Raw genomic sequence first — 22,056 nt, forward strand, 5'->3', positions numbered from 1 at the left:
AGCTCCAATTCATTTCCTCTCTGATCACTCAGAGTGGGCAAGAATCATTTCCTCTCAACAGAGAGGGGGTCTTTCACAACTTTTCAGAAGAGGAGCAAATGCACAGTCACTCTCTTTTCACACATTTCACACAAATGTGCATCCACACACACACACACACACACACACACACACACACACACACACACACACACACACACACACACACACACATACACATACACACACACACACACACACACACACACACACACACACACACACACACACATACACATACACATACACATACATACACACACACACACACACACACACATACACATACACACACACACACACACACACACACACACACACACACACACACACACACACACACACACACACACACACACACACATACACATACATACACACACACACACACACACACACATACACATACACACACACACACACACACACACACACACACACACACGCTCATATACACACACGCTCACACACGCTCACACACGCTCACATACACACACACACACACACACACACACACACACACACACACACACACACACACACACACACATACACATACACACAGTCTCTGTACCGTGCAGGTCTCTGATAATCCTCTGGAGCTGGCTCTCTCCAACTGACGGGGAAGCCATCCTCCTGCTCAGGGTCAAGGGACGGTCTGCAAGTCAGAGGAACATGAGCATCAATCAAAACAGAGGTCTACACACACAATCCACACACAGACACACGCACACTCAAACAGGCAAACACAGGGTATTCCACACACACAGAGGACCACACACATACAGACAAGCCCACACGTTCAGGTACACATATGCATATGCACACATCGTATATATCCGCATAGACAAGCAAACACATCATGCACATGCATGCCAACACAAGCAGACACACTCGTGCATGCACACAAGAATACTGATTTACACAAAAGGAAGCACGTGCACATGCACAAAAACTCACATGCATGTGCATACAAACACACACACACACACACCCTCTTCCATCCATACAGACATGCATGTACACACATACACAAGCAAATGCATGCATCCTCAATGAACACACACCTTCCTACATGCATACACAAAAAAAAATATGCATGCAAAAATGCACACCGTAGCTTACCTATGTACATATGCATTTACACACACATGCATGGTCACATATGCATACATGCATGCACATGCAGATTCAATCTTGTGTTATGTGGGTAAAATTAATTTGAAATTAAAAACAGACTGGCAAGTTGCAAGCATGTTTAACAATACAGATCATAACCCTTAGCAACCCAATTTTCTCTCAGTCTCTTGTCCAAAAAAATTACTTTTCCCCAGACTGTAACCACTGACTATTAGCAGACTACTAGCACAAGTTAGACTACTAGCACAAGTAAGTTCCCCTTAGAAACCCTAATGCAGGTGGGTAGCAAACATTCTGCTATTACAGGCCACTGAAAGTTAAATGAAGAACTCTGGACTGATGCAAAAATTCCGCTTTCTTGGCCAAGTCCACCTCAAACCAGCACCAATGCGTCAACCAAAAATCACAAATGTACCCTGTCATACTGCTATGAATTCCCCCCCTTCTCATAATTGTAACACTGTAACCTCTCATCGCACACTTTGACAGCCAGCTTAAAGAAAAAAAAAAAGGTCTATAGTTGTTACTCCTCAAATATCCTCAACTATCTGCAATGGTAGGTCTTTTCATTGACAATTTCAAAAAAAAATCTCAAAATATCTCAAACAGAGAGATGTGACATGCCTCTCTATTTTTGAGATGTCTTTGTGTTTGCTTTCATTACATGTGATAACTACCATTAGACTGTATTTAGCCTATGATGTGCCTAACATTGAGGAAACAAAAAAAAGAACATGTCCTCCAGATGGGGTGACCACATGTCCCCGTAAAATTAGACCAGTTCAAGTTTATGAGAATTTGACCAATTTTCTATGGATCTCCCAGTATTCAGGGCAAGATGAATCACTTATTAAAATAACTTGGTGGCTAAATGGTCAGACAGTTTAACCTACCACTCTCTGTCTGGGGAGGAGTGTCTTTTGTAGAGAAACAGACTGGCGAGGGGTATCATATGTTGCTGTTCGTTTCATTTTTTCATTTGTCAAAGACAAATGTAGTGACTATCAACAATCTTAACAGAATGAAGTTGCGACTTAATTTTATAAAATAAGTCTACATCTCATACAGTTTTTGATATTGGATTAAGACCTCATCAAAAATATGGAAGTTAGTAAAATAAGATGTGTTCTCATTCACTCCACGGCAAACTACCCTGGCAGACCATCACAGAGGTGCACTTTCTCAGAACCCCACTACATCCCCTTGGAACCCTGTAGACACCTGCGGAACACAAGTGTGTTTCCACAGAACCCCAGTACACTCCTTCAGAATGCAAGTCCTTTATCAGGACTCTTAGGGAATGAACGTTTTTTTTTTTTCTTCCTCGCCATGGTCAGGCCTTGTCACTTGATAACAGCACAGTCCACATATGGGACCTGTGAGTCCTCAGGGTGAAATGAAACACCCGAATAAACAAGTCTCTGGTGCTCAGCCAATGAGAGCTACCCCAAAACAACACCATTACGTCTCCGGAAAATGCGACATTTCACAGTGCCGAGTTTTACAGCACAAGTGATTAGAATATAACGCAACCATACGCCTGTGTCCCTTCATGTTTTAAATGTAAGGCGTTTGCCAACAGAAAAAAAAACGTGACTACCAGACCAGATAAACAGGACCCCCCCCCCCCCCGCTTTGCGTTTGTTGCTACTATGATCGGTATGTTATACATGTGTTCCTTCTGGGAAAGAGGACACTTCAACGCATGGCATTAAAGCGGGAGAGTTTTGCGCAACCCGAGGCCGGCCAAGGACAGCGGAGCAAACAGCTGTCACAGCTCCGTCAGAAAGCTGGCTAACTTTCACCTGCCTCCGTCATTTTACAGGCAGGAACTTGGCTATTTGTTGGGATTCTGAATGGAAATATAGCGTCGTGTTTCCCCTTGCACAAAAGCAAAGCCCCCCTTTAAAAGCAAAAACACCTGATGTAAGTAAAACAACATTAGCGACGCGACTTCATAGTGTTTAGACAACGTGCTAAGGAGCTATAGCTTCACAAGAAGCTCCCGTTAGGAAACGCAGTTCTGTGTTTACGCAAGGGTAGCTAGCTCTAGTGGCTAATCCTTATTCAAACATCACACTGCATGGTTGATTTGCCACGTTACTTGCATTTAATAATGTTTCTGAAAATGTTAAAAAGGTTAACGTTGGTTAGTTCGTTAAGTATAGGGTAGATCCCGGCTCACTTGTTACAGCAAACACAATACCTTCTACTTTGAGAAGGATTCAGTAGCCAACCATCACTCCTCGTTTCATTAAAAAAATGCCCCAACATGCACCTTTCACAATGATAATCACACACAACTGACTTGGTTATGACATGTAAAACCATTTCAACAGATAAAGCACAACAGAAAGAATCTGAGACATCTGAGCGAGCTTGCACCTGTTTGTAGGTCAGCTGGCTAACTTGCTATTAAATTAGCAAGCTAGCTAAGTTTTTCGTCTTCACGTCACACATAACTGAAGAAAAAAAATGAATTCAATACGACATTCGCATTCATGGAGGTCTACACAGAAACAGGCAGGGATGCAGAGGAAAAAAACGAACTTGAACCTACTTATGAGGTAGAAGATCCCTTTTAGTTGAGTTTAGTTTACAGTAAATACGAACTTGCTCCTCATGAAGCTGGGGTCATAAGTTGATTGACTCCTGCGAAAGCGAATTAAAATCGGGGATTCGGAAAGTGACTGCAGACGTGCGCTCGATAATACTCATAGTTAGGTTGCAGTGTATTACAACGTAAATACAGTGTCACATGACAGCGCGTTGACGGAAAAGTGCAAAGGAGGCTGCCGGTGTCCGAGTCAACGGAATGACACTGATTATTTGAGAATGGATCTCAAAAAAGAATGTAAATGAAATGTAAACTGATTCAATTGTCTTTTGAGTCTTCGTAAAACATTTATACTGGCAGAAATTCTCATCAGGCATATTAATTTGTTTGAACATTTTTCATGGCTCCTTGCAATTTAGAACAATTTGGTAATATTGTTTTAGTTGAAGCTGTGTCTTTGTACATGTTCAACGTTTCTTTAATTTAAGGTAGCAATTAATTCAAGATATTTCTTGCCTTGACTTGCATATGTATCTTCTTCCTCTTTTCACAGTAGTCCTTACCAGTCAAATTAAGAATGAATCTTGAGAATGAGAGTATGTTGAGGCAAAAGCTGAAAATGCCTCAGCTTGTTTTATTGAATTCAGAAGCTGATTGTAGTGTCATTTTAAGAACAGTGAATCTGTGCTCTTATTGGTATAACAGTGGACTCCACAAACTATTATAACAAAAGGAACAGGAGACATTTTACAATTAGCCTGTGCATGTTCAAATTAATTAAAGTTGTATGTAAAGAAGATAAAATCATCAATGTGCAATATAGGGACTCATACTGTCAGACACAGATGTGTCTGATTCAAGCTGAAGTGCATAAGGAAATGAACTGGAACAATAACAGCCAATCCTGACATTGTCAGAAACCAGTGATGTTTGCATAGGAAGGCGGCAATTTTGGCTTCCAGAGACTGTGTGCTTAGGTGGAGGCTGAAACATTCCTACTGCCGGTTTGGTGACATGAAACATCCATACCCTATCTTCAGCAGCCCTTCTTTGTAAGGTTAAACTGATAGCACAAATGCAATATGTGGCTAATGAATTCATTTAGTTTTCCACTAAGTGGTACTGTACTTGTCTTTTTTTTTTTTAGCTCATTAGCGTCTGTGAAACCGTTCAACACATCACTGTCCTGTTTCCCCTCAGATGCATATATTGAAGTGTTTTCCTTTTAGCATTTTAATAATTCTAAGTTGTATTGCATATCACAAATTAAAATAAGTGTTACTTATTTGCATTTTTTTTTCACCTGGAGCTGGAACTTCATTGATCAACTTCAGTCATGAAACTGATGCAAAGTGTCTTCTTTTTCATTTTTCTTCTGTGAGCTTAATCTGTTGTTAAAATATTCCAAACATTTCAGGATTGCAGGACAGGAAAAGGACAGAACTGTTAGAGCCATGTGCTGCATTGTGGCAGTTAATGGCCTGATATAGGCCCCTTTCAGAAATTTCATGATATCACTGAAAAATAAGGTGCATGCAAGGAGACTATTTGTTTCACAAGGAGATGTCTGACCTCTAAAGAACCTCTAAAGACCTCTATTGTTTTTTTCAGACATATTAGGTAATGTCTGGCAAACTATTGAAACCTGGTCATGCAGCACTTCTAATATTGTGACTCCTCGTATGGCTTTCGCTTGTGTTGTACTCTGCCTCACTTGTAAGTTGCTTTGGATAAAAGCATCTGCCAAATGAATAAATGTAAACGTAAATGGAAGTAATATTCAGTTATTAATAACTGGTAGAGAATCAACATAGGATATCGGCCAACCTCATGAAAAGCTATTATTTCATTTGCAATGAAGTATGTCCAAAGTGTATTGAAAATTGCAGAGTGAAACATTTTTGTTTCTGTGTATTGTTCAAATTGTAATGGGTTGTCAATAATGTAAATAATGTATGTTGTAATGGAATGAAAACCAGACACTTATTCAAATCCTAGTTGTGGTGGTGCTGCTAAAAGATGTCCTTGTGATATGTTGTCAATACGTTACATTACATTTTTGACATTTAGCAGACGCTCTCATCCAGAGCGACTTAATAGTTTTTTTTTTTTTTAACATGCTTATTCATTTATACCACTGGATATTTATTGAGGCAACTCTGAATTAAGTACCTTACCTAAGGGTAGTGTTAATTGAAGTGTTAATTTTGTATTGACTCTGAAGAAACATGCATGTCTGTTTTCAGCAGTGCTACTTTGTGACCACGAATATGTGGCCAGCCATTATATTTTGTTTTCCAGTAAATGATGCTATGCTTGTTTTGGTAGCTCAATGGCACCTGTTAAACCTCCATTACCACCATAACCATTCTCTGCTGTTCTCTTACACCTCTGCTCAGATGCATACATTTAAGCTCAGTGCACAAGGGTCACAGATTAACACTCCATCTGAACACCTGTGAAGTAAGTATGAATTATAATACCACATACGGAATACATACATGTTTGATTGGGTTTCATTAGGTGGATATTGGAGAAGGGTATTAAGCTGTATAGAATTCAGACAGTGGTTACCACAGACAATGAAAATGTTTCTGTTCATCATTATAATTTAAGTTTTTATTGCAGTGATGTAGAACAGGAGAATTAAAACAATCTGTGTGTGTATGTGTATACATATATATTATATATAATATATAAATATTATATATTGTATATAATATGTAATATTTATATATTTATTATATACCATATTATATATATACATACATATATATATATATAAAATTTAAAAAAGTATATATGAATTTTATTGCATATTACATCAATTCGGTATAAAGTAAGGCATGATTTGTGTATAGTTAATCTTGTTCCTCCTTCCCCTTTTCATTTTTAGATTGTTTTAAGAGGACGGATGCATATATTGGACATACAGATATGTATGGAGGTGGGGAATGCAAAACTGTTTCTTTCAAAACTGTGTTAAACAATATTTTACTTTAATTAATTTAGAATTATTCTTAGCTAATGTCTTCACTATGTAATGTGAAATGAAATGACCTATATCTTCATGAAATCCTCTATTAAATAAAATTAAAGTAACAACTTATGTCGTGTTTTTCCATATTAGTCTGCAAATAGCTGGCACAGTCTGACCAATAATGCTATAGCCCAGTTAACGTCTTTAATGAAACTAAAACATCTCTTTTTGTGTTTCTTCATGATAAGTGCTGCTGTGGTGCCTGTTCATCTTCTTTTCTATCTCCACTGTAGTCTGAAACATTTAGATAGTATAGGCTGTTTGATGCCCAATCCAAGATGGATTTCTGTCATTGGACCCTTTTAGCAATCATTAAGGAGCATGTTTCATCATTACTAATGCATTTCTCATCCTATTCCTGCAATATTGACCTGCATGCAGACATTTAGAAAATTGGACAACTTTCTTCTCAAAATATTTAGTGTGCTGGTAAAAATATTTAGTAGTGGTCTGGTAATATAAAAGATCTTCAAAGATCTATAAAACATCTTTTTTCATTTATTGTTTCCCATTGCACTCCACTGAGTATTGTATTACATATTGTAAGTGAGTTGATATTAAATCATCAAAACAGATTGCTCAAGTCTTACAAAGTAGTTTTTAAATAGCATTATATAGTATTGTTACCATGGTGTTAGGTGTTTCCTGTAATCGTTCCATTTCTCTTTCATGGTCTTTATATTTTGGAAGAATATGACCTCTCTGCATATGAGAATTAATACAACGATAATCATCATTTATTTCTTACCGCAGATATGATCGCTATCACAGCTTATCTATCCCTGGTGGCTGTGCTGAGCTTCTTTGGAAACACCCTGGTACTGGTGATCCTGTTGAAGTATGAAAAGCTGAAATCACTCACCAATATTTTCATCGCAAACCTGGCTGTGTCTGATCTGGTTTCTTCTCTTGGAGTGTCAGGTTTAGTCTATGCCACCATGTCACCCTCTGGGCTTGGTGATCACCTTGGAAAAGTTATAGTTGTTATTTTTGGTGCCGGATTCTACAGCAGCACCCTCTTCCTGATGATGATGACGGTCCATCGTTATCTGGTCGTGGTTCATCAGCTCTCAGAGCCTGGGTCAAAGGCAGGTTGCTGTGGTATTGCCATCACTGTCATCACTTGGACTGTGAGCTTTTCGGCATCCATACCAGTACCGATTGGTTATCTTGAGGCAGATGTATGGAGAAGAAGCATCTTCTTTTTCCCTTTTCTTTGTGTGGTTATTTTCTGTTTCATTAGAGTATTCCAAACACAGTCCAAAACCACAGGAGAGAGAAAGGATGAAACTATAACAGCTGTTTTCAGCATAGTGGCATTTTACAGTGTGGTGTGGACTGTGTTTTGCCTTCTGTGGATATCAAATAATTTTGTGGCAAAATATGGTGGACATAACTCTTCCATGCGTGTTGCAGTTACGATTTCTTTCTTGATTACTTGCAGCCAATGCTGTATTAAATCCATTCTGTATCTTACTAGTTGCTGTATCACATACATCACTTTTGATAAAATAGCTAAACTATGTACTGGAACATGATCTGATTCACTCCCAGTTTTTTGTTTATAAGAAAAGACCTTTTATGCTCTATGTGCTTTTTGTCTTCCTTTAATTTCCAGTATGAGCTCTCCCTGTTAATGTGTGATTCTGATTGTAAAAAGCTATTTAAGATGTTATGCTGCATATATAGCCCTTCACCTCTTATGCCTGCTGAGCAAATATTATTGTTACTGTTATATTCAACATAACAAATAGATCCTGATTTTGATTATGATTATTTCTGGAATGTGTTACATTCACTCTGAAAATTTCATATTTACATTCAGTTACCTTCTATATATCAAAACACAGAGGTAACTGTGGGATCTACATCCAAGTAATGCAGCTGGAGAAAGCCAACAAATTTTACTGAGGGCTTCCTTTAACAACGGCCGAGTTTTTCAGAATGGAATATGTCTAAGATGTTCACCAATTCTGTTAGAGCCCCGCTCTCTATTTCTCTGGCAGATTTAGTTATGCAGTCTTGCTAGGTACAGATTTAGTCCAAACAGCTGGTGAAGACGAAGTGTAATGTCTGTAACAGGACCAGTTGAGTAATGGTGGAAGGGTTCTCTGTGCCTGCAGAGTGGCTGACCTGACCCAGGCCACATTTTCCAACCAGACCATAGTCTTATACCTGTCACCAATGAGTTCTCTCCTGGCTAATTAAGGCTCCCCAATCTCTCAATGGAGGCGGGAATTACTGTTGAGAGGGAGGGAGTGACTACTGTATGGCATGAGCTGATAACCGAATCTGTATTCTGAATAATTTTGTATGAGAAACTGCATTGATATCTGATTATGAACTGTGCTCTTGCCTGCTGACATGGATTTGTGTGCTGCACTGGGAACCAGCTTAGGTGGCCATTCATAGCAAGGCACTGAGGGAGGTGCAGGTAGGCTCCAAATGGAGGTTTTTATTATCTGTAAGATTTATCTTTTTTTTCTTTTTTTTTTTGCTGTGGGCAGTGCATACCTTTCACAATAAAAGTCCTATGGTCCTTTTTGTATCACATTGTGTTCAGTCCATCATTCTATTGCAATCCCATGCCTCATCTGTGATCCCATCACGTCATATTTACTACTATTTACTGCTACTAGAAGATATGAAATTTCATAAGGCAAGAACTTGCAAAAATTTATTTGCTATAACTGTTGACATTATCACATTTGTTTTCATTAATAATCAAAATTATAGAAATTTTGGTTAACCTGTTCCTATCCACTCGGAAAAGTTATCATTACCACAATACCAAATAAATTAATACAAAAAAAAAAAAATGATAAGTAGTCATCAAGACATTACAGCGCCAAAGAAGGTCCAGAGAAAAACTGCTAAACTGTGTTCATTTAAAATCGCTTATAAAGTGTTAATTTCTCCACATTCAACCTGTGCTTCCTCATATGGTCTCATGAAAGCTATACGTCCATTTTCAGCTGTGCTACTTTCTGACCACAAATATGTGGCCAGCCATTATATTTTGTTTTCCAGTAAATGATGCTATGCTTATTTGGGCAGCTCATAGTCTCGTTAAACCCCCATTTCCGCCACAACCGCCCTCTACTTTTCTCTTCCACTTCTGCTCGGGTGCATACATTTCAGTGCACAAGGATCACAGATTAATACTCCATCTAAGCACCTGTGAAGTAAGTATGATTTATAATGCCACTTATGAAATTTGTTCATGTTTTATTTGGTTTCGTTAGGTGGATATTGGAGAGGGGACTTTGCTTGCGAAGAATACACAACCTAATTATGAACATACGGCAGAACAGTGGTTTCCACAGAAAATGCAAACGTTTCTGGTCATCGTTTTTAGTTTTGGAGCCAGTGGTTGGTCATGGAGCAGGAGAATTAGAAGCTCGAGAACAGTGTCTGTCAGCTCTGGTATAAAGTGCTCCTCCAGAACCAAAGTCTGTTCTAACTGAGCTCTTAGTCTCTTAGTTGTTCCACTGAACAACAGTTTTGAAATCTCTTGACAGGAATCCACCGTACATCTTCTGTGGAAGGCATGTATAGTTGGTAGCACAGAACAGAAAGACACCAGTGAACGTCTGTTTGCAGGAAATTAATATCATTTGTCATTAATTTTACATGAACTACAATCTCGTCTTCAGGTATCCCTTACGTGCTGGTTGGTACCTGTAAACCCTCAGATCCCTTGGTCCACAGTAAAAGGAGCAGACACCAGCACAGCTGAGTATGTAATCCATTTCATATACTGCATTCAGTCTACACCTCAACAATGGGAAGCTACATGTCAGTCAATCCAAACACCAGGAAAGAATCAATTTATCATTTTAACAGTCATTTTTATGTTTTTTAAAAAATTATTTCTTGAGAAAAAAAAAATCAGTTACAAATTTAAGTATGGCTTAATTTTACTTATGTACAGATAATCCTTCTTTCCAGTTTTCACTTTTTTTTCTGTTGTTCTCTAGGGGATGGCTTACTACATGCATGGAGGTGAGAAATCCAAATTGTCTCTTTCTTTGAAAAATGAAGAACAATGTTTATAAAATACATTGACTTTGTTAAAAGTACCTCCACTCCACTCCAGTTCCTCCACTTACTTTTGGATGTTTTAATTTTTGAGTGACCGATTCTTAAAAGCAGAGTTCCAAATGAACAGGGGTAAAATGGGTGTTGATATTTTAGACACTTTTCTCTAAACGGAATATAAAAATTTCTTAGCTAATGTCTCACATGAAACATATTTGAAGTGATTAGTATTTTCATATAATGCTGTAATAAATATAATTATACATACATGACTTATGTTGACTGTCTGCATATGTAACGGGTGGGACCTTGCTACGCTGTGTATTGGATGTTGCATGGGTCGGTGAGCGAGCACGTTTCAAACCGAGGTTCTCACTGCTCGCTGCCAACCCCTTATGGCCAGCGTCGTTGCCAGTTGAGCTAAAGGCAAATTGCCCTTACGCTACTTAACCAGGTCTCGGGGGAGTGACATGGCCGCAGCAACCGCTCGGCTACCTGCTACCCACTACCTAAGGCTTTACGCAGGACTCACACGAGCTAATCACTTCAGCTCTGCTACACATATCACCTTGAAAATTGCTGGTGTTGTTTGAGCTACAATGCAATAGCCTAGTCAATGTCCTAAACTAATTTGAAACAAACAAAAAATCAGTTTGACTCACGTTAATTATTTACTATCTTGATGGTAGTTGCAGCAGTGGTGGCTTATTGTTCAAATATGTTTAGTTTAGTTTTTTTTTTCTTTTTATTGACAAATGCTCTCAGTTCTTCAGTGTAAACCAAGACACATGTCTTTCACTGGTTTGACAACAACTGTCTCACACTGAAAAGGAACACATTTCATCAAAAGCAAGCCATCTCTCTTCATACAATGCAGGAACATATTGAAACAGAAAATCTTTTTTCTCAGAATATTTGATGTGCTTGGAAGAATATGGCGTGTAGTGTAGTATGAGCATTAATACAAGGAGAACATTTGTTCAGTTCTTATTGCAGGTGTGATTGCTGTCATAGTGTACTTGTCCCTGGCAGCTGTGCTGAGCTTTGTTGGAAACACCCTGTTGCTGGTGATCCTGGTGAAGTATGAAAAGCTGAAATCACTCACCAATATTTTCATCGCAAACCTGGCCGTGTCTGACTTGGTTTTCGCTGTTGGGATGTCATGCCTGGCCTTTTTCCCCATGTCACCATCAAGGATTGGTGATCACCTTGGAAAAGCTATAAGCTTGTTTTTGCATGCCGGATTCTACAGCAGCACCCTCCTCCTGATGATGATGATGGTCCATCGTTATATAGTCGTGGTTCATCAGCCCTCAGACCCTGGGTCAAAGGCAGGTTGCTATGGCAACACTATTACTATCACCACTTGGACTGTGAGCTTTTCGGCAGCTATCACAGCACCGATTTGTTACTTTCAGGCAGATGTATGGAGGAGAGGCATCTTCTTTTTCCCTTTTCTTTGTGTGGTTATCTTTTGTTTCATTAGAATAGTCAAAACATGGTCTAAAACCACAGGAGAGAAAAAGGATAAAACTACAAGAGCCGTTTTCATCATAGTGGCATTTGACATGGCTGTGTGGACTACATTTTGTATTCTGGGAATATTACCCGACTTCAGACATGATGAAGCTTCCATGTTTTTTACATTTGGGATTTCTCACCTGATTGTATTCTTGCATCCCTGTGTTAGGCCCATTCTGTGGATCTTAGTAAAGAAGACATTTAGATCCCGCATATGGAGCCTGTGTGGAAAGCACAGTGTCTCACACACTGATCAGAATGAGAGGTCAATTACAATCTAGCGGAACATCAACATAATTGTCAAATGATGTTTAGTATCCATCAATCTAGGTTTTCTCTTGTGTGAAAATTGTTGAAAAATTGCAGAAACCCATTTGTGTGTCTGTGCATTCTTCAAATTGTAATGAGCTGTCAGTAATGTAAATAGTGTGTACTATATTGGAATGAAAACAAGGGTGTTGCAGATTATGCTGTTGAGATGGTATGTCTGCTTTCATGTCATGGTTACGATAAATGTAGCTACTCAGTATAATGGACTATGTATTAAATAGGTAGTGTAAGATCGACCACTGATTGCCTTCTGTGGATTTTCGCTCATTTTATAAACCCCTCCGATCACAACAATGTGTCAATTACAATCCAGAAAAGAATCAATATAACTGAAGAATGATGTTATCCATCAATCTATGTTTCTTGTTGAGTGAAAATTGCTAAAAAAAATGGTAATAGAATGAAAACAAGGGGTTCAGAGGTTATGCTGTTGTGGTGTTATGTTTGTGATTTTATGTCACTGTATGTCATGGTGCATGTAGTTATTCTATTGCTTTAGTAAACATCCAACTGTACAAATGAACTGCATATTAAATAGGTCACATAAAACATGTATAAAACATATGAACGCTGCAACGTGAACTGATCTGATGCCCTCTCTGCTTTATGTATTTAGTAAAAGATATCCTGTGTTCTACATACAGTATTTGGCTCTCTGTGTGCCGAGTGAGCTTGGCTTGTTCATGTGTAAGTGTGACTGTATGATAAATTGTTTAACAAGATATGCATGTGAGTATACAACCCATGATCTTTTGGTTCTGGAACTGAAAGATTATTACTTTTACCATTTCAGTTAAACTGTAGAAATTGAGACAAAATTCAGTAACAGTTATTGAGCTTTTTTCCAGTTTCACTGTTGCATGTACTGCACACACAGCCATTCCCATCTGAATCTCAATCCTGTGTGAAATTTTCACTTCCTCCTTCCACCGGACTAGTGCATCTCTCTCAGCAGGGGAGTCCTTTTAAAACTTGAAATAGATGACAAGTTTAACCCACAGTTTCATTTTGGCACTTTGAGGGCCCATAATGCATTAAAATGGCCATGTTTCTAAGAAGGCATCAAGATTTAATTGTGGCAAAGTCGTGTTCATGCAGCTGGTAGTTTCTGGGTTTCATCTTTCTTGTGTCTGCGGCCATGATGAGACCTCGTCTTGCAGAAGGCCGTTTCAGGACAATCAAACAGCTACAAGCCGGCTAAGTTTATCACTGATGAATCCAGAATGAAGCTCTGCATTCTGTTATTTCAGCTTTGAAAATACAGCACTTGTCTTATGTAGTCCAAAAATAATCTGTATAAACGGAAGTCAATGGCATGCAAATAAACTGTGCAAACTATGTGAAAAAGTAGGAAACATGTTTGTCCTTCTGAAACCTACTGAGTGTGCAGAAGAATTACTTGCACGGATGAAAATGCAACACCTCAACCACTGAAAATATACTGCAAATGGTGCTGATAAGTCTACTGTGCACACATGCTTACCCATCCGTCACCCACAGACAAACACACAGATACCCACACATACCTACCCAGTACTAGTTCTAGTTCTTGGAGTTCAGTATTAAGTCATCACCTTGCCAGCAATGACTAACAACTAAAAAAACGGAAGAAGAGCTTGAGAAAGCTTCCTTTTTCTTTCAAAAACCAGCCAAAGAAAATCATCCAGCAAGCTGTCTGCTACCACCACATATTTCACCAGAAACAGATCGCCATTCCTTCAGTTGAAAGCTGAACCCAGGAGGCAAACAGCTTCAGCACAAGAAAAACTAGATAAGGCAAGATAGATGCAATCTCTTTTGGTTAGGTTGGTTAATATAAGAGGTCTGTGACTGTCAGAAGAGCAGTTATGGACACGGCTGGGTATTTACCAAACGTCAGTGTCAGCACACTTTTGCCAACAGTGCTGAACGAGACGGATGAGTACGAAGAAGAAGGGTTGGTGTTCCTCCCGAATGGTGAGGAGTCTTACTCAACCAGCGTGGCGACCGCTGTGTGCTTTTCCGTCATCTTCTTCCTCAGTGTGAGCGGGAACACCCTGGTCCTCTGCATTCTGGGCTTCTACGAGAACCTGAGACATGTCACCAACCTATTCATCCTGAACCTAGCCGTGTCTGACCTGGTCTTCGCCTCCACACTCCCCTTCTGGACCACCTACCACCTCTTCCACTGGGTCTTCGGTGACGTCCTTTGCAAGCTCCTGAGCGGCGCCTACTTCGTAGGCCAATACAGCAGCCTGATGTTCCTGACCGTCATGACGGTCGACCGTTATGTGACCGTGCTCCACGGCTCCCCAGGTGTACTGAGGAAGAGGAGGGTCTGCGCCCGGGTGTCGTGTGTGGCCGTGTGGGTGGTCAGCATCTCGGCCTCCGTGCTGGACATGGTCTTCTCGGAGGCCAGGGAGGATAGCCAGGGTCGCTTGGAGTGTGAGACGGTCTCCGGCAGCCCTGCCAATCACCAGGTGGTGTACTACCTGCAGATTAGCCTGCTGTTCCTGCTCCCGCTGTGCATCATCACTTTCTGCTACTCCAGGATCCTCAAGGTCACCATGAGACGCATCGCCCGGAAGAAGCACAAGACCGTGACGGTCATCCTGTGCATCGTGGTGGCCTTCTTCGTGTGCTGGATGCCCTACAATCTGTTGCTGCTCCTCGAGGTGGTCTACAGTGGCGACAACAGCTTCATGGTGAGGCTGGACACGGCCTTCACCTTCTGCCACATCCTGGCGTACTCGCACTGCTGCCTGAACCCCCTCCTGTACTCCTTCACACAAAAGTTCAGGGGGCACCTGTCCAGGCTCCTCCACCGCTATCCTCTGCGGCGAACAGCAGGGGGCGACAGGCAAAGTACTGCGCACAGCGTCTCAAACATCATTCAGAATGCGGTGGTGATGCCCGACAACCTCTCTATGTCAGGTCCCGGAAATGGAGCCTGCACGGAGTTAAAAGAGCTCAAAGCTCAGGCTTAGAGGGAACGCTGATGCCTCCAGAGGGATGTGTGGGGGGCGGGGTGGGTTGGCAACTGGGTTCTTTTCATTTTCGTGTGTTTAAGTCATGCTCTTTTTTTGACTGTTTTCGTTCTGTCTCAACAGGAGGTTTTGTTTTTAGTTTGAGTTCCTGAAAGAGTCTGGTCTTCTGTTAATGCTGCTGTCCATTGTGGTCGTAACATCTGACTGCATCACCCCCTGCAACCATGTGTAGGGTATGTGTACTGTGGCTGCAGGACAATCTGATTATATCACATTGAGAGGGGGATGTAGGATTCAGGGTTGTTCTGGGATCATGGCGTTTCTGTATTGATTGTAATTCTGTTGTTTCTTCCTTATGTATGTCTTATTTTCATTTGAATTTGCTCAGCATGCTCTCATCCATGTAAAATTATACAGCTCTCATTGCCATGTTATCCGTATGTACTTATGTATGTTTGTTAAAGTAATTAAGGTTAAGGATAGAGCACTTGGGGATCAAACAAAAATTCTTCTGGGTAAAATACCGAGCCCTTAATCACCAGTCTACACCGCATTAGTTTGGGCAGTGGAGTGAAGTCATGACTCGGAGCAAAAATGCAAAGAGGACCTATGTCGAAAAACAACATCTGACTCGCTTTGGATGAGCAGCACAGCAAAGTAAATGTCATATTGAGAGACAACAAATACGTGACGTCAGAAGGGGCTCAATATTGAACAGGAAGCCCACTATGTGCTTGCTGAACCATAAATGGGCTGTTCACAGCTGCGGAGATGAAGTTCCCCACTGTGCAGTGCCACCAGAAGGTCTATCTGACAGACTGCCTGTGTGTACAGCGATGCTGGAGGTAAGGAGACACTCTCCTTTGTTGAATTTCTAACATACCTGTATAAGAACCGAGCGGGGGAGAGAGTGAGACTGGTGGATTGGCTATAACAATCAAAATTTTCTCTGCGGTGAGTTACACAATTCTAAAAAGGAATTACTCTTGTACGTGAATTCTGATGTAAAGGAAAAGTTAACCAATTAATCAAAGATTAAAAACAATCATTTTAACCAGCACTGCATGATAAAGACAGGAAGCTTTGAATTATGTGACAATTATATTGTATATTACTGTATATTAGTGTATTCATTTTTTTATTGTTTTTCTTTCTGACATCATGTGTGTAATATCTGTAACAGCTGTTATTTTCAGTGCCTCATCAGTAAATCTTGAGTGATTACAGAGCTTTGGAAAGAAGCATGGATTGCGAGACTACGACCCTTCCCTTTTCTAACACATCCGAGAATGCAACAGAATATTCATATTATGATTATGATGGAGACTTGGTTATCATGGGAAAAAATGAGTCGCAGACATTCGGGGGAACGTTCTCAGGAGTTCTATACAGCCTGGTCTTCTGCCTCAGTCTGACGGGGAACACCTTTCTGCTATGGGCGCTGCTGAGACACGAGGACCTGAGGAAGACCACCAACCTCTTCCTCCTGCAGCTCACCATCTCTGACCTTCTCCTCACCTCCTCCCTCCCCTTCTGGGCCGTCTACCACCTCCACGAGTGGGTCTTCGGGGCCCTGGCGTGCCACTTTGCAGTCGGCGCCTTCTTTCTGGGATTTTACAGCTACATGCTGTTCCTGACGGCCATGACTGTCGACCGCTACATCGCGGTGGTGCACGCCCTTTCAGCTATGCGGGCGCGGACGCTGCGCTGCTTCAAACTGACAAGCGCCATGCTGTGGGCGATCAGCGTGGCGGCGAGTGTCCCTGAGGCGTTCTTCTCGCAGACAAGGGTCAGCCACGACGGGACGCTGTGTGAGGCCTCCTCCCGGCCCCTGGCCTGGGAGCTGCTGGGATACTACCTGCAGATATTACTCTTCTTCCTCCTGCCCTTCACAGTCATCCTCTTCTGCTACGCCAGGATCTGGGCCACCATCTCCAGGTGCAGGTCGGGGAAGCGCCACCGGGTGGTCAGGCTGATATTCTTCATCGTGGCGGTCTTCTTCGTGTGCTGGGCTCCCTACAACATCGTCCTCTTCCTCTCCTCCCTCACTTTGCTGGGCTGGGATGCCCTTCAGTCGCTTGAATACGCCTACTACGTCTGCCACTCCCTGGCCTACTGCCACTGCTTCCTGAATCCCGCCTTCCACATCTTCGGCGGCGGGAAGTTCTGGAAATACCTCTCTGGGAGAAGGCTGTCCATCAGGTCCCCGTGGAGCCAGCCCTCTCAGAGCAGCGGGCACAGAGCCTCAACCTCCCACCACACGTATGTGTGACCGACCAGGACCGCAGATTCTCTTGCAGTGCCTGCTGCATTTTGCAATACAATCCAACTGCTGTATTGGGCCACTGCTAATTTGACAAACCAGCAAAGCTTGTAAATATCTCATTCCTTTTATTGTGGTCACTTTTGGCTGTTTCTTTGTACTGTATGTATCTGCTGTCGGTTGTGTCTGTGAAAATGTGTGCCGTTTTTGTATCTGTGATGCTCTGCACTGCTTCTCTGTAGGTGCTGCTCTGTAATAATGCCCTTGTTGTGAGAGCTGTTCAAATCTGATGGATTGCCAGATGTTCTGTGCGTGTGAGATGATGCCTAAGAACTTCATTCAGGTGTGTCAGTTCCTGTGTTGGAGTGCTAGTGGGCTAGCTATGTGACCCAAAAATGCAGGAATCTCATGGTATCACTCCATCACTCCACCAGACACAGGTGAGAAAGGACTACCTGTGAGGGGCTTGCAGCCCTCAAAACAAAGATGTAACTTAAGTCTTTACTCCAGAGTAAACAACAAAGAAAATAATGTTCTCTTACTTTCATCTCATTTTTACCAGTTTTTTCTTCTCCAATTCAAAGGGAAATTGTTGATTAAAAAAGTTGTCAGCAGTTTCTTTTATCTTAAAATGAATATTCTTGTGAATAAAAAAAAGTTTTGGAAATTGTGTTAACATAGTGTAAAATGATAGATAGATCTAATATCTAATATATATAACCTAATTTAATATCGTTCAGTCACTTTAGTAACTGTCGCAATGACTCAATATTCACCGTCGCAGAATTTTCTTGTGTTGTTTCGCCATCTGCTGGTTATGTGGTGACAGTGCAGGTCAGGAAAGCACAAGCATGCTGTGAATTGCACCGAGCCTGGATCCATCAATGAGCGTCATTTTACAGACATACTCCCGGAGTACTGGAACTACAACTGTTGCTCCTGAATTTTCCTAGTGAATGTGAGGATGATGTAAATCACCATTAAGTGTGGCCTGACATTTTCCTCCATACCTGTTGATTGAGCTGAAAACTTCAGCATCAACAAGATTGATTTTACAAAATTTCCCAAATCACATTCACAGGGATAGGTGAGGCCCTTTCTTTTGAGGTGTGTGACAGTGTGAGCAAGGTCTTGCTTGTTTATGAAATGTGTTTCTTCTCCTGTACAGCAGAGGGCAGTGGTCAACTGCTTTAATCTGTTAGGGGTTCTCAAGGAAACCAATTCAGTTTCTGATAAATAGTTTCCTGTCTAATTCTACTGTAGATGTAGGTCACCTAAGGTTTTAGCCCTTGAGAGAGTATCTATTTCACATTAGAGTGATATGGAAAGATTATCAATTTCTCACTCTAGGCATTTCTAAAACAAACTTTACATTTGCATATGATACTGGGCAAAACACAGGTCTACTCCAGTGGTATTTGGCATTAACCTGTCCCCCTGACAGATGCATATTTAGGATATTTACTTGTCAGTCTAATTTGGTTTGACTGGCTAATTCAGAAATGACATCCTCTTAGTTCAGCCTCAAGTTGTGGCTTGCAAGTGACAGGATGATTTCTCTGAGCCATGGGTCAATCACAGTGGGTTAATCACAAAGTGCCACAAAACTGAATTTTGATATGGTAGGAAATTACAGTGTGAGGAACAACTTGTTTGACATTCCCTAAATGTAAAGCTGCAACTGGCACAGTGCATTTTAATATGCAACATGTAAATGTCTTAATTATTTCTTTGTTTTCTGTAAAATAAATTGAAAATGTGATAACATCATGAGCACTTCCTTATCACTATCCACTCTTTTTTGGGGAGTGTACTGGCTGCACTTTACAGAGGGAAGTCTGCAAACTTCTGTATTAATTGCTATTTACCATGTTATTGCTATGTATTTTGGGGACTCACATAATGAACAAGCTATTAAATAACTGTAGAAGTATAAATACCCTGTCAAACAAAATAAGAGAACTTTTTCGTCAAGGAGATGATGTGAACATGTGCACACGCATCAGAAATGATCATTTTGTTGTCTTGAAATATGTAACTTTAGAGTGTCATTGACACGTTTCCAGCTGATTTTTCTGATCATGCTAAGACACAGAAAAGAAGGTTGGTGAAATGCACTCTCTGTCCTTCTCATGACAATATTCGAAGAGTACACCTCATGACACAAACTTGAAGAGCTAATGAAGTTTGAAAATCCAGGATGTTGAGTAAATCCAAGTCATGCATCAAGAGAGAATAAAGATGAGTCAACAGATTTCACACTTAAACAAGGGTTTCCACTTATGACGGCTAACTTAAAAAACAGAAGATGATTTTGTTCACTTTGGCTCCAAAGCATCTCAGTGATTGGGTGCTCAGAGGCCTAGCATCCAACTGCCCATTCTGAGACACCATATTCACAATACATACATTACAATTTTAGCGGGTTTACACTACGTTGGGTATTTGACTGGATGTTACGTGCGTCAGCGAGCGAGTTTCGAACAGGAGTTCTCACTGCCTGCTGCCAACCCCTTATGACCAGCGTCGTGACCAGTTGAGCTAAGGGAATTTGCCCATACCGGCAACAACGCTAGCTAAGAAGGTCTCAGGGAGTGACATGACCGCTGTAACCGCTCGGCTACCTGCTACCCCAAAGGCACACAAGCTAACTGCTCGGCTTCCTGCTACCCGCTACCCGCTACCGGCTACCCAACGGGCTTTACGCAGGGCTCACACGAGCTACTAACCTCAGTTCTGCCACGCAATGACTAAATAACCAACAGCATAGCACGCTGCTACACACAGACATGTGCAAGCACACGTGCACAATGTTATCTGACCAAACATTTAGATTAGATTTTACAGTAGCTACCTAGCTACTGAACCGAACACCGTGTGAAGAAATGAAGAAAGCCGCAGTTCTCCCTTTCCTCTTCATCCAACTGGATGAGCGAAATAACTGCTCTAGCAGCACTCTAAAACATGCGGGCTAAACACGTGATCAAACTACTGATATCCTAAGAACATTTCCTGTAACATATTTTAGAATTTTCAAAAACATGACATGAAGCGTTTTACTTGCATGTCTGCCTTTAGCAGTGCTACTTCGTGACCACAACTATGTGGTCAACAATATATTTTGTTTTCCAGTAAATGATGCTGGGCTTATCTGGTTAGGTCAACTGGCACCTGTTAAACCTCCCCATTACCACCAAAACCGCCCTCTGCTGTTCTCTTGCACCTCTGCTCAGATGCATCCATTTCAGCTCACTGCACGAGCGTCTCCGATAAATACTCCATCTGAACACAAGTATCAATTATAGTACTACATATGGAATCCATATCAGTTTGAGTTTGTTCTATCAGGTGCATGCTAGGTGTGAGATTCAGAACTCGGTTTTGAATGCAGATGTAATGGGGTCCACAGGAGTTGCACAGGATTCTGGCATTCATTCAACCTTTCATGACTTTGTTTGGAACCACTGGTTGGTGGTAGCCTCAGAAAATCCAAAGTTCTAGAATGTTGTCTCTCAGCCCTGGTCCTTGGGGAACAGCAGTCTTGAAATGTGTTGACAGCCGTCCACTGTATATCCTTTGTAAAAGGCGTGTGTTTTTGAGGGTCTGGAATAGAAAGTTACAAGCAAACATTTATCTGCAGCTGTATAGCTAATCTTACACCTTCTGTTTCACTTTTTCAGGATTTGTAAGGGGATGGCTGATTACAAAAATTATGAATTACGAAAGTGAAGAATGAAAAACTTTACAAATTGAAAAGCACCATTGATAAAGCATATTGACTATGCTAGAAGTACAGTGTCCTCAACTTAAGAGAAACACATCTGTCTTGGATGTTTTGATTCTTAAAAGCAGCCTTCCAAATAGATACACTGATGGCTAGGTTTTCAAAAGTATGTTTAATTAACTAAGTAATCTTTCTTGCCAATTTATTTTACATGGAACACATTTGAAGTGATGAGTGTTTTCATGCAATCTTTCATTAATAACATGACTTATGTTAAGTATTGGAATATCAGTCTGCAAATGCCTGGCACTGTTTAAGCTGCATTGCCACCGCTCAGGTAATGTCTGTACCTGAATTAAAACGTAAAATCACAAACACATTTCTTTGTGAACCTGGATGTGTCAAATTTGATTTTCAAGTGTAGGGTGTGGCCTG

At 41.0% G+C, this 22,056-nt stretch overlaps 3 protein-coding genes across 3 annotated transcripts in view; 2 read left to right on the forward strand and 1 right to left on the reverse strand.

The window, feature by feature from the left end:
* LOC118770968 (FYVE and coiled-coil domain-containing protein 1-like) overlaps window positions 1–3,810 on the reverse strand; it is a 28,990-nt gene extending 25,180 nt beyond the window's left edge. The window contains exons 1-2 of the mRNA XM_036518766.1: window positions 3,740–3,810; window positions 614–697 (exon numbers count right to left, since the gene is read on the reverse strand). Coding sequence (XP_036374659.1) covers window positions 614–671 — 58 coding nt within the window. The 5' untranslated portion in view covers window positions 672–697; window positions 3,740–3,810. The remainder of the gene's footprint in view (window positions 1–613; window positions 698–3,739) is intronic.
* Window positions 3,811–14,515: 10,705 nt separating this feature from the next.
* On the forward strand, window positions 14,516–15,634 carry LOC118771519 (chemokine XC receptor 1-like). Its single transcript, XM_036519526.1, has one exon. The coding sequence runs from the start codon at window positions 14,516–14,518 to the stop codon at window positions 15,632–15,634; it is 1,119 nt and encodes a 372-aa protein (XP_036375419.1).
* Window positions 15,635–16,432: 798 nt separating this feature from the next.
* LOC118771406 (C-C chemokine receptor type 4-like) lies at window positions 16,433–17,994 on the forward strand. Its single transcript, XM_036519390.1, has one exon. The coding sequence runs from the start codon at window positions 16,878–16,880 to the stop codon at window positions 17,904–17,906; it is 1,029 nt and encodes a 342-aa protein (XP_036375283.1). The 5' UTR covers window positions 16,433–16,877; the 3' UTR covers window positions 17,907–17,994.
* Window positions 17,995–22,056: the final 4,062 nt, after the last annotated feature.

This window comes from Megalops cyprinoides, chromosome 24, assembly GCF_013368585.1.
Source record: "Megalops cyprinoides isolate fMegCyp1 chromosome 24, fMegCyp1.pri, whole genome shotgun sequence".
NCBI lineage: Eukaryota > Metazoa > Chordata > Actinopteri > Elopiformes > Megalopidae > Megalops > Megalops cyprinoides.

What these genes read in the sequence shown, in the direction of transcription:
- LOC118771519 (XM_036519526.1), top strand. Translation starts at nt 14,516, where the DNA reads ATGGACACGGCTGGGTATTTACCAAACGTCAGTGTCAGCACACTTTTG.
- LOC118771406 (XM_036519390.1), top strand. Translation starts at nt 16,878, where the DNA reads ATGGATTGCGAGACTACGACCCTTCCCTTTTCTAACACATCCGAGAAT.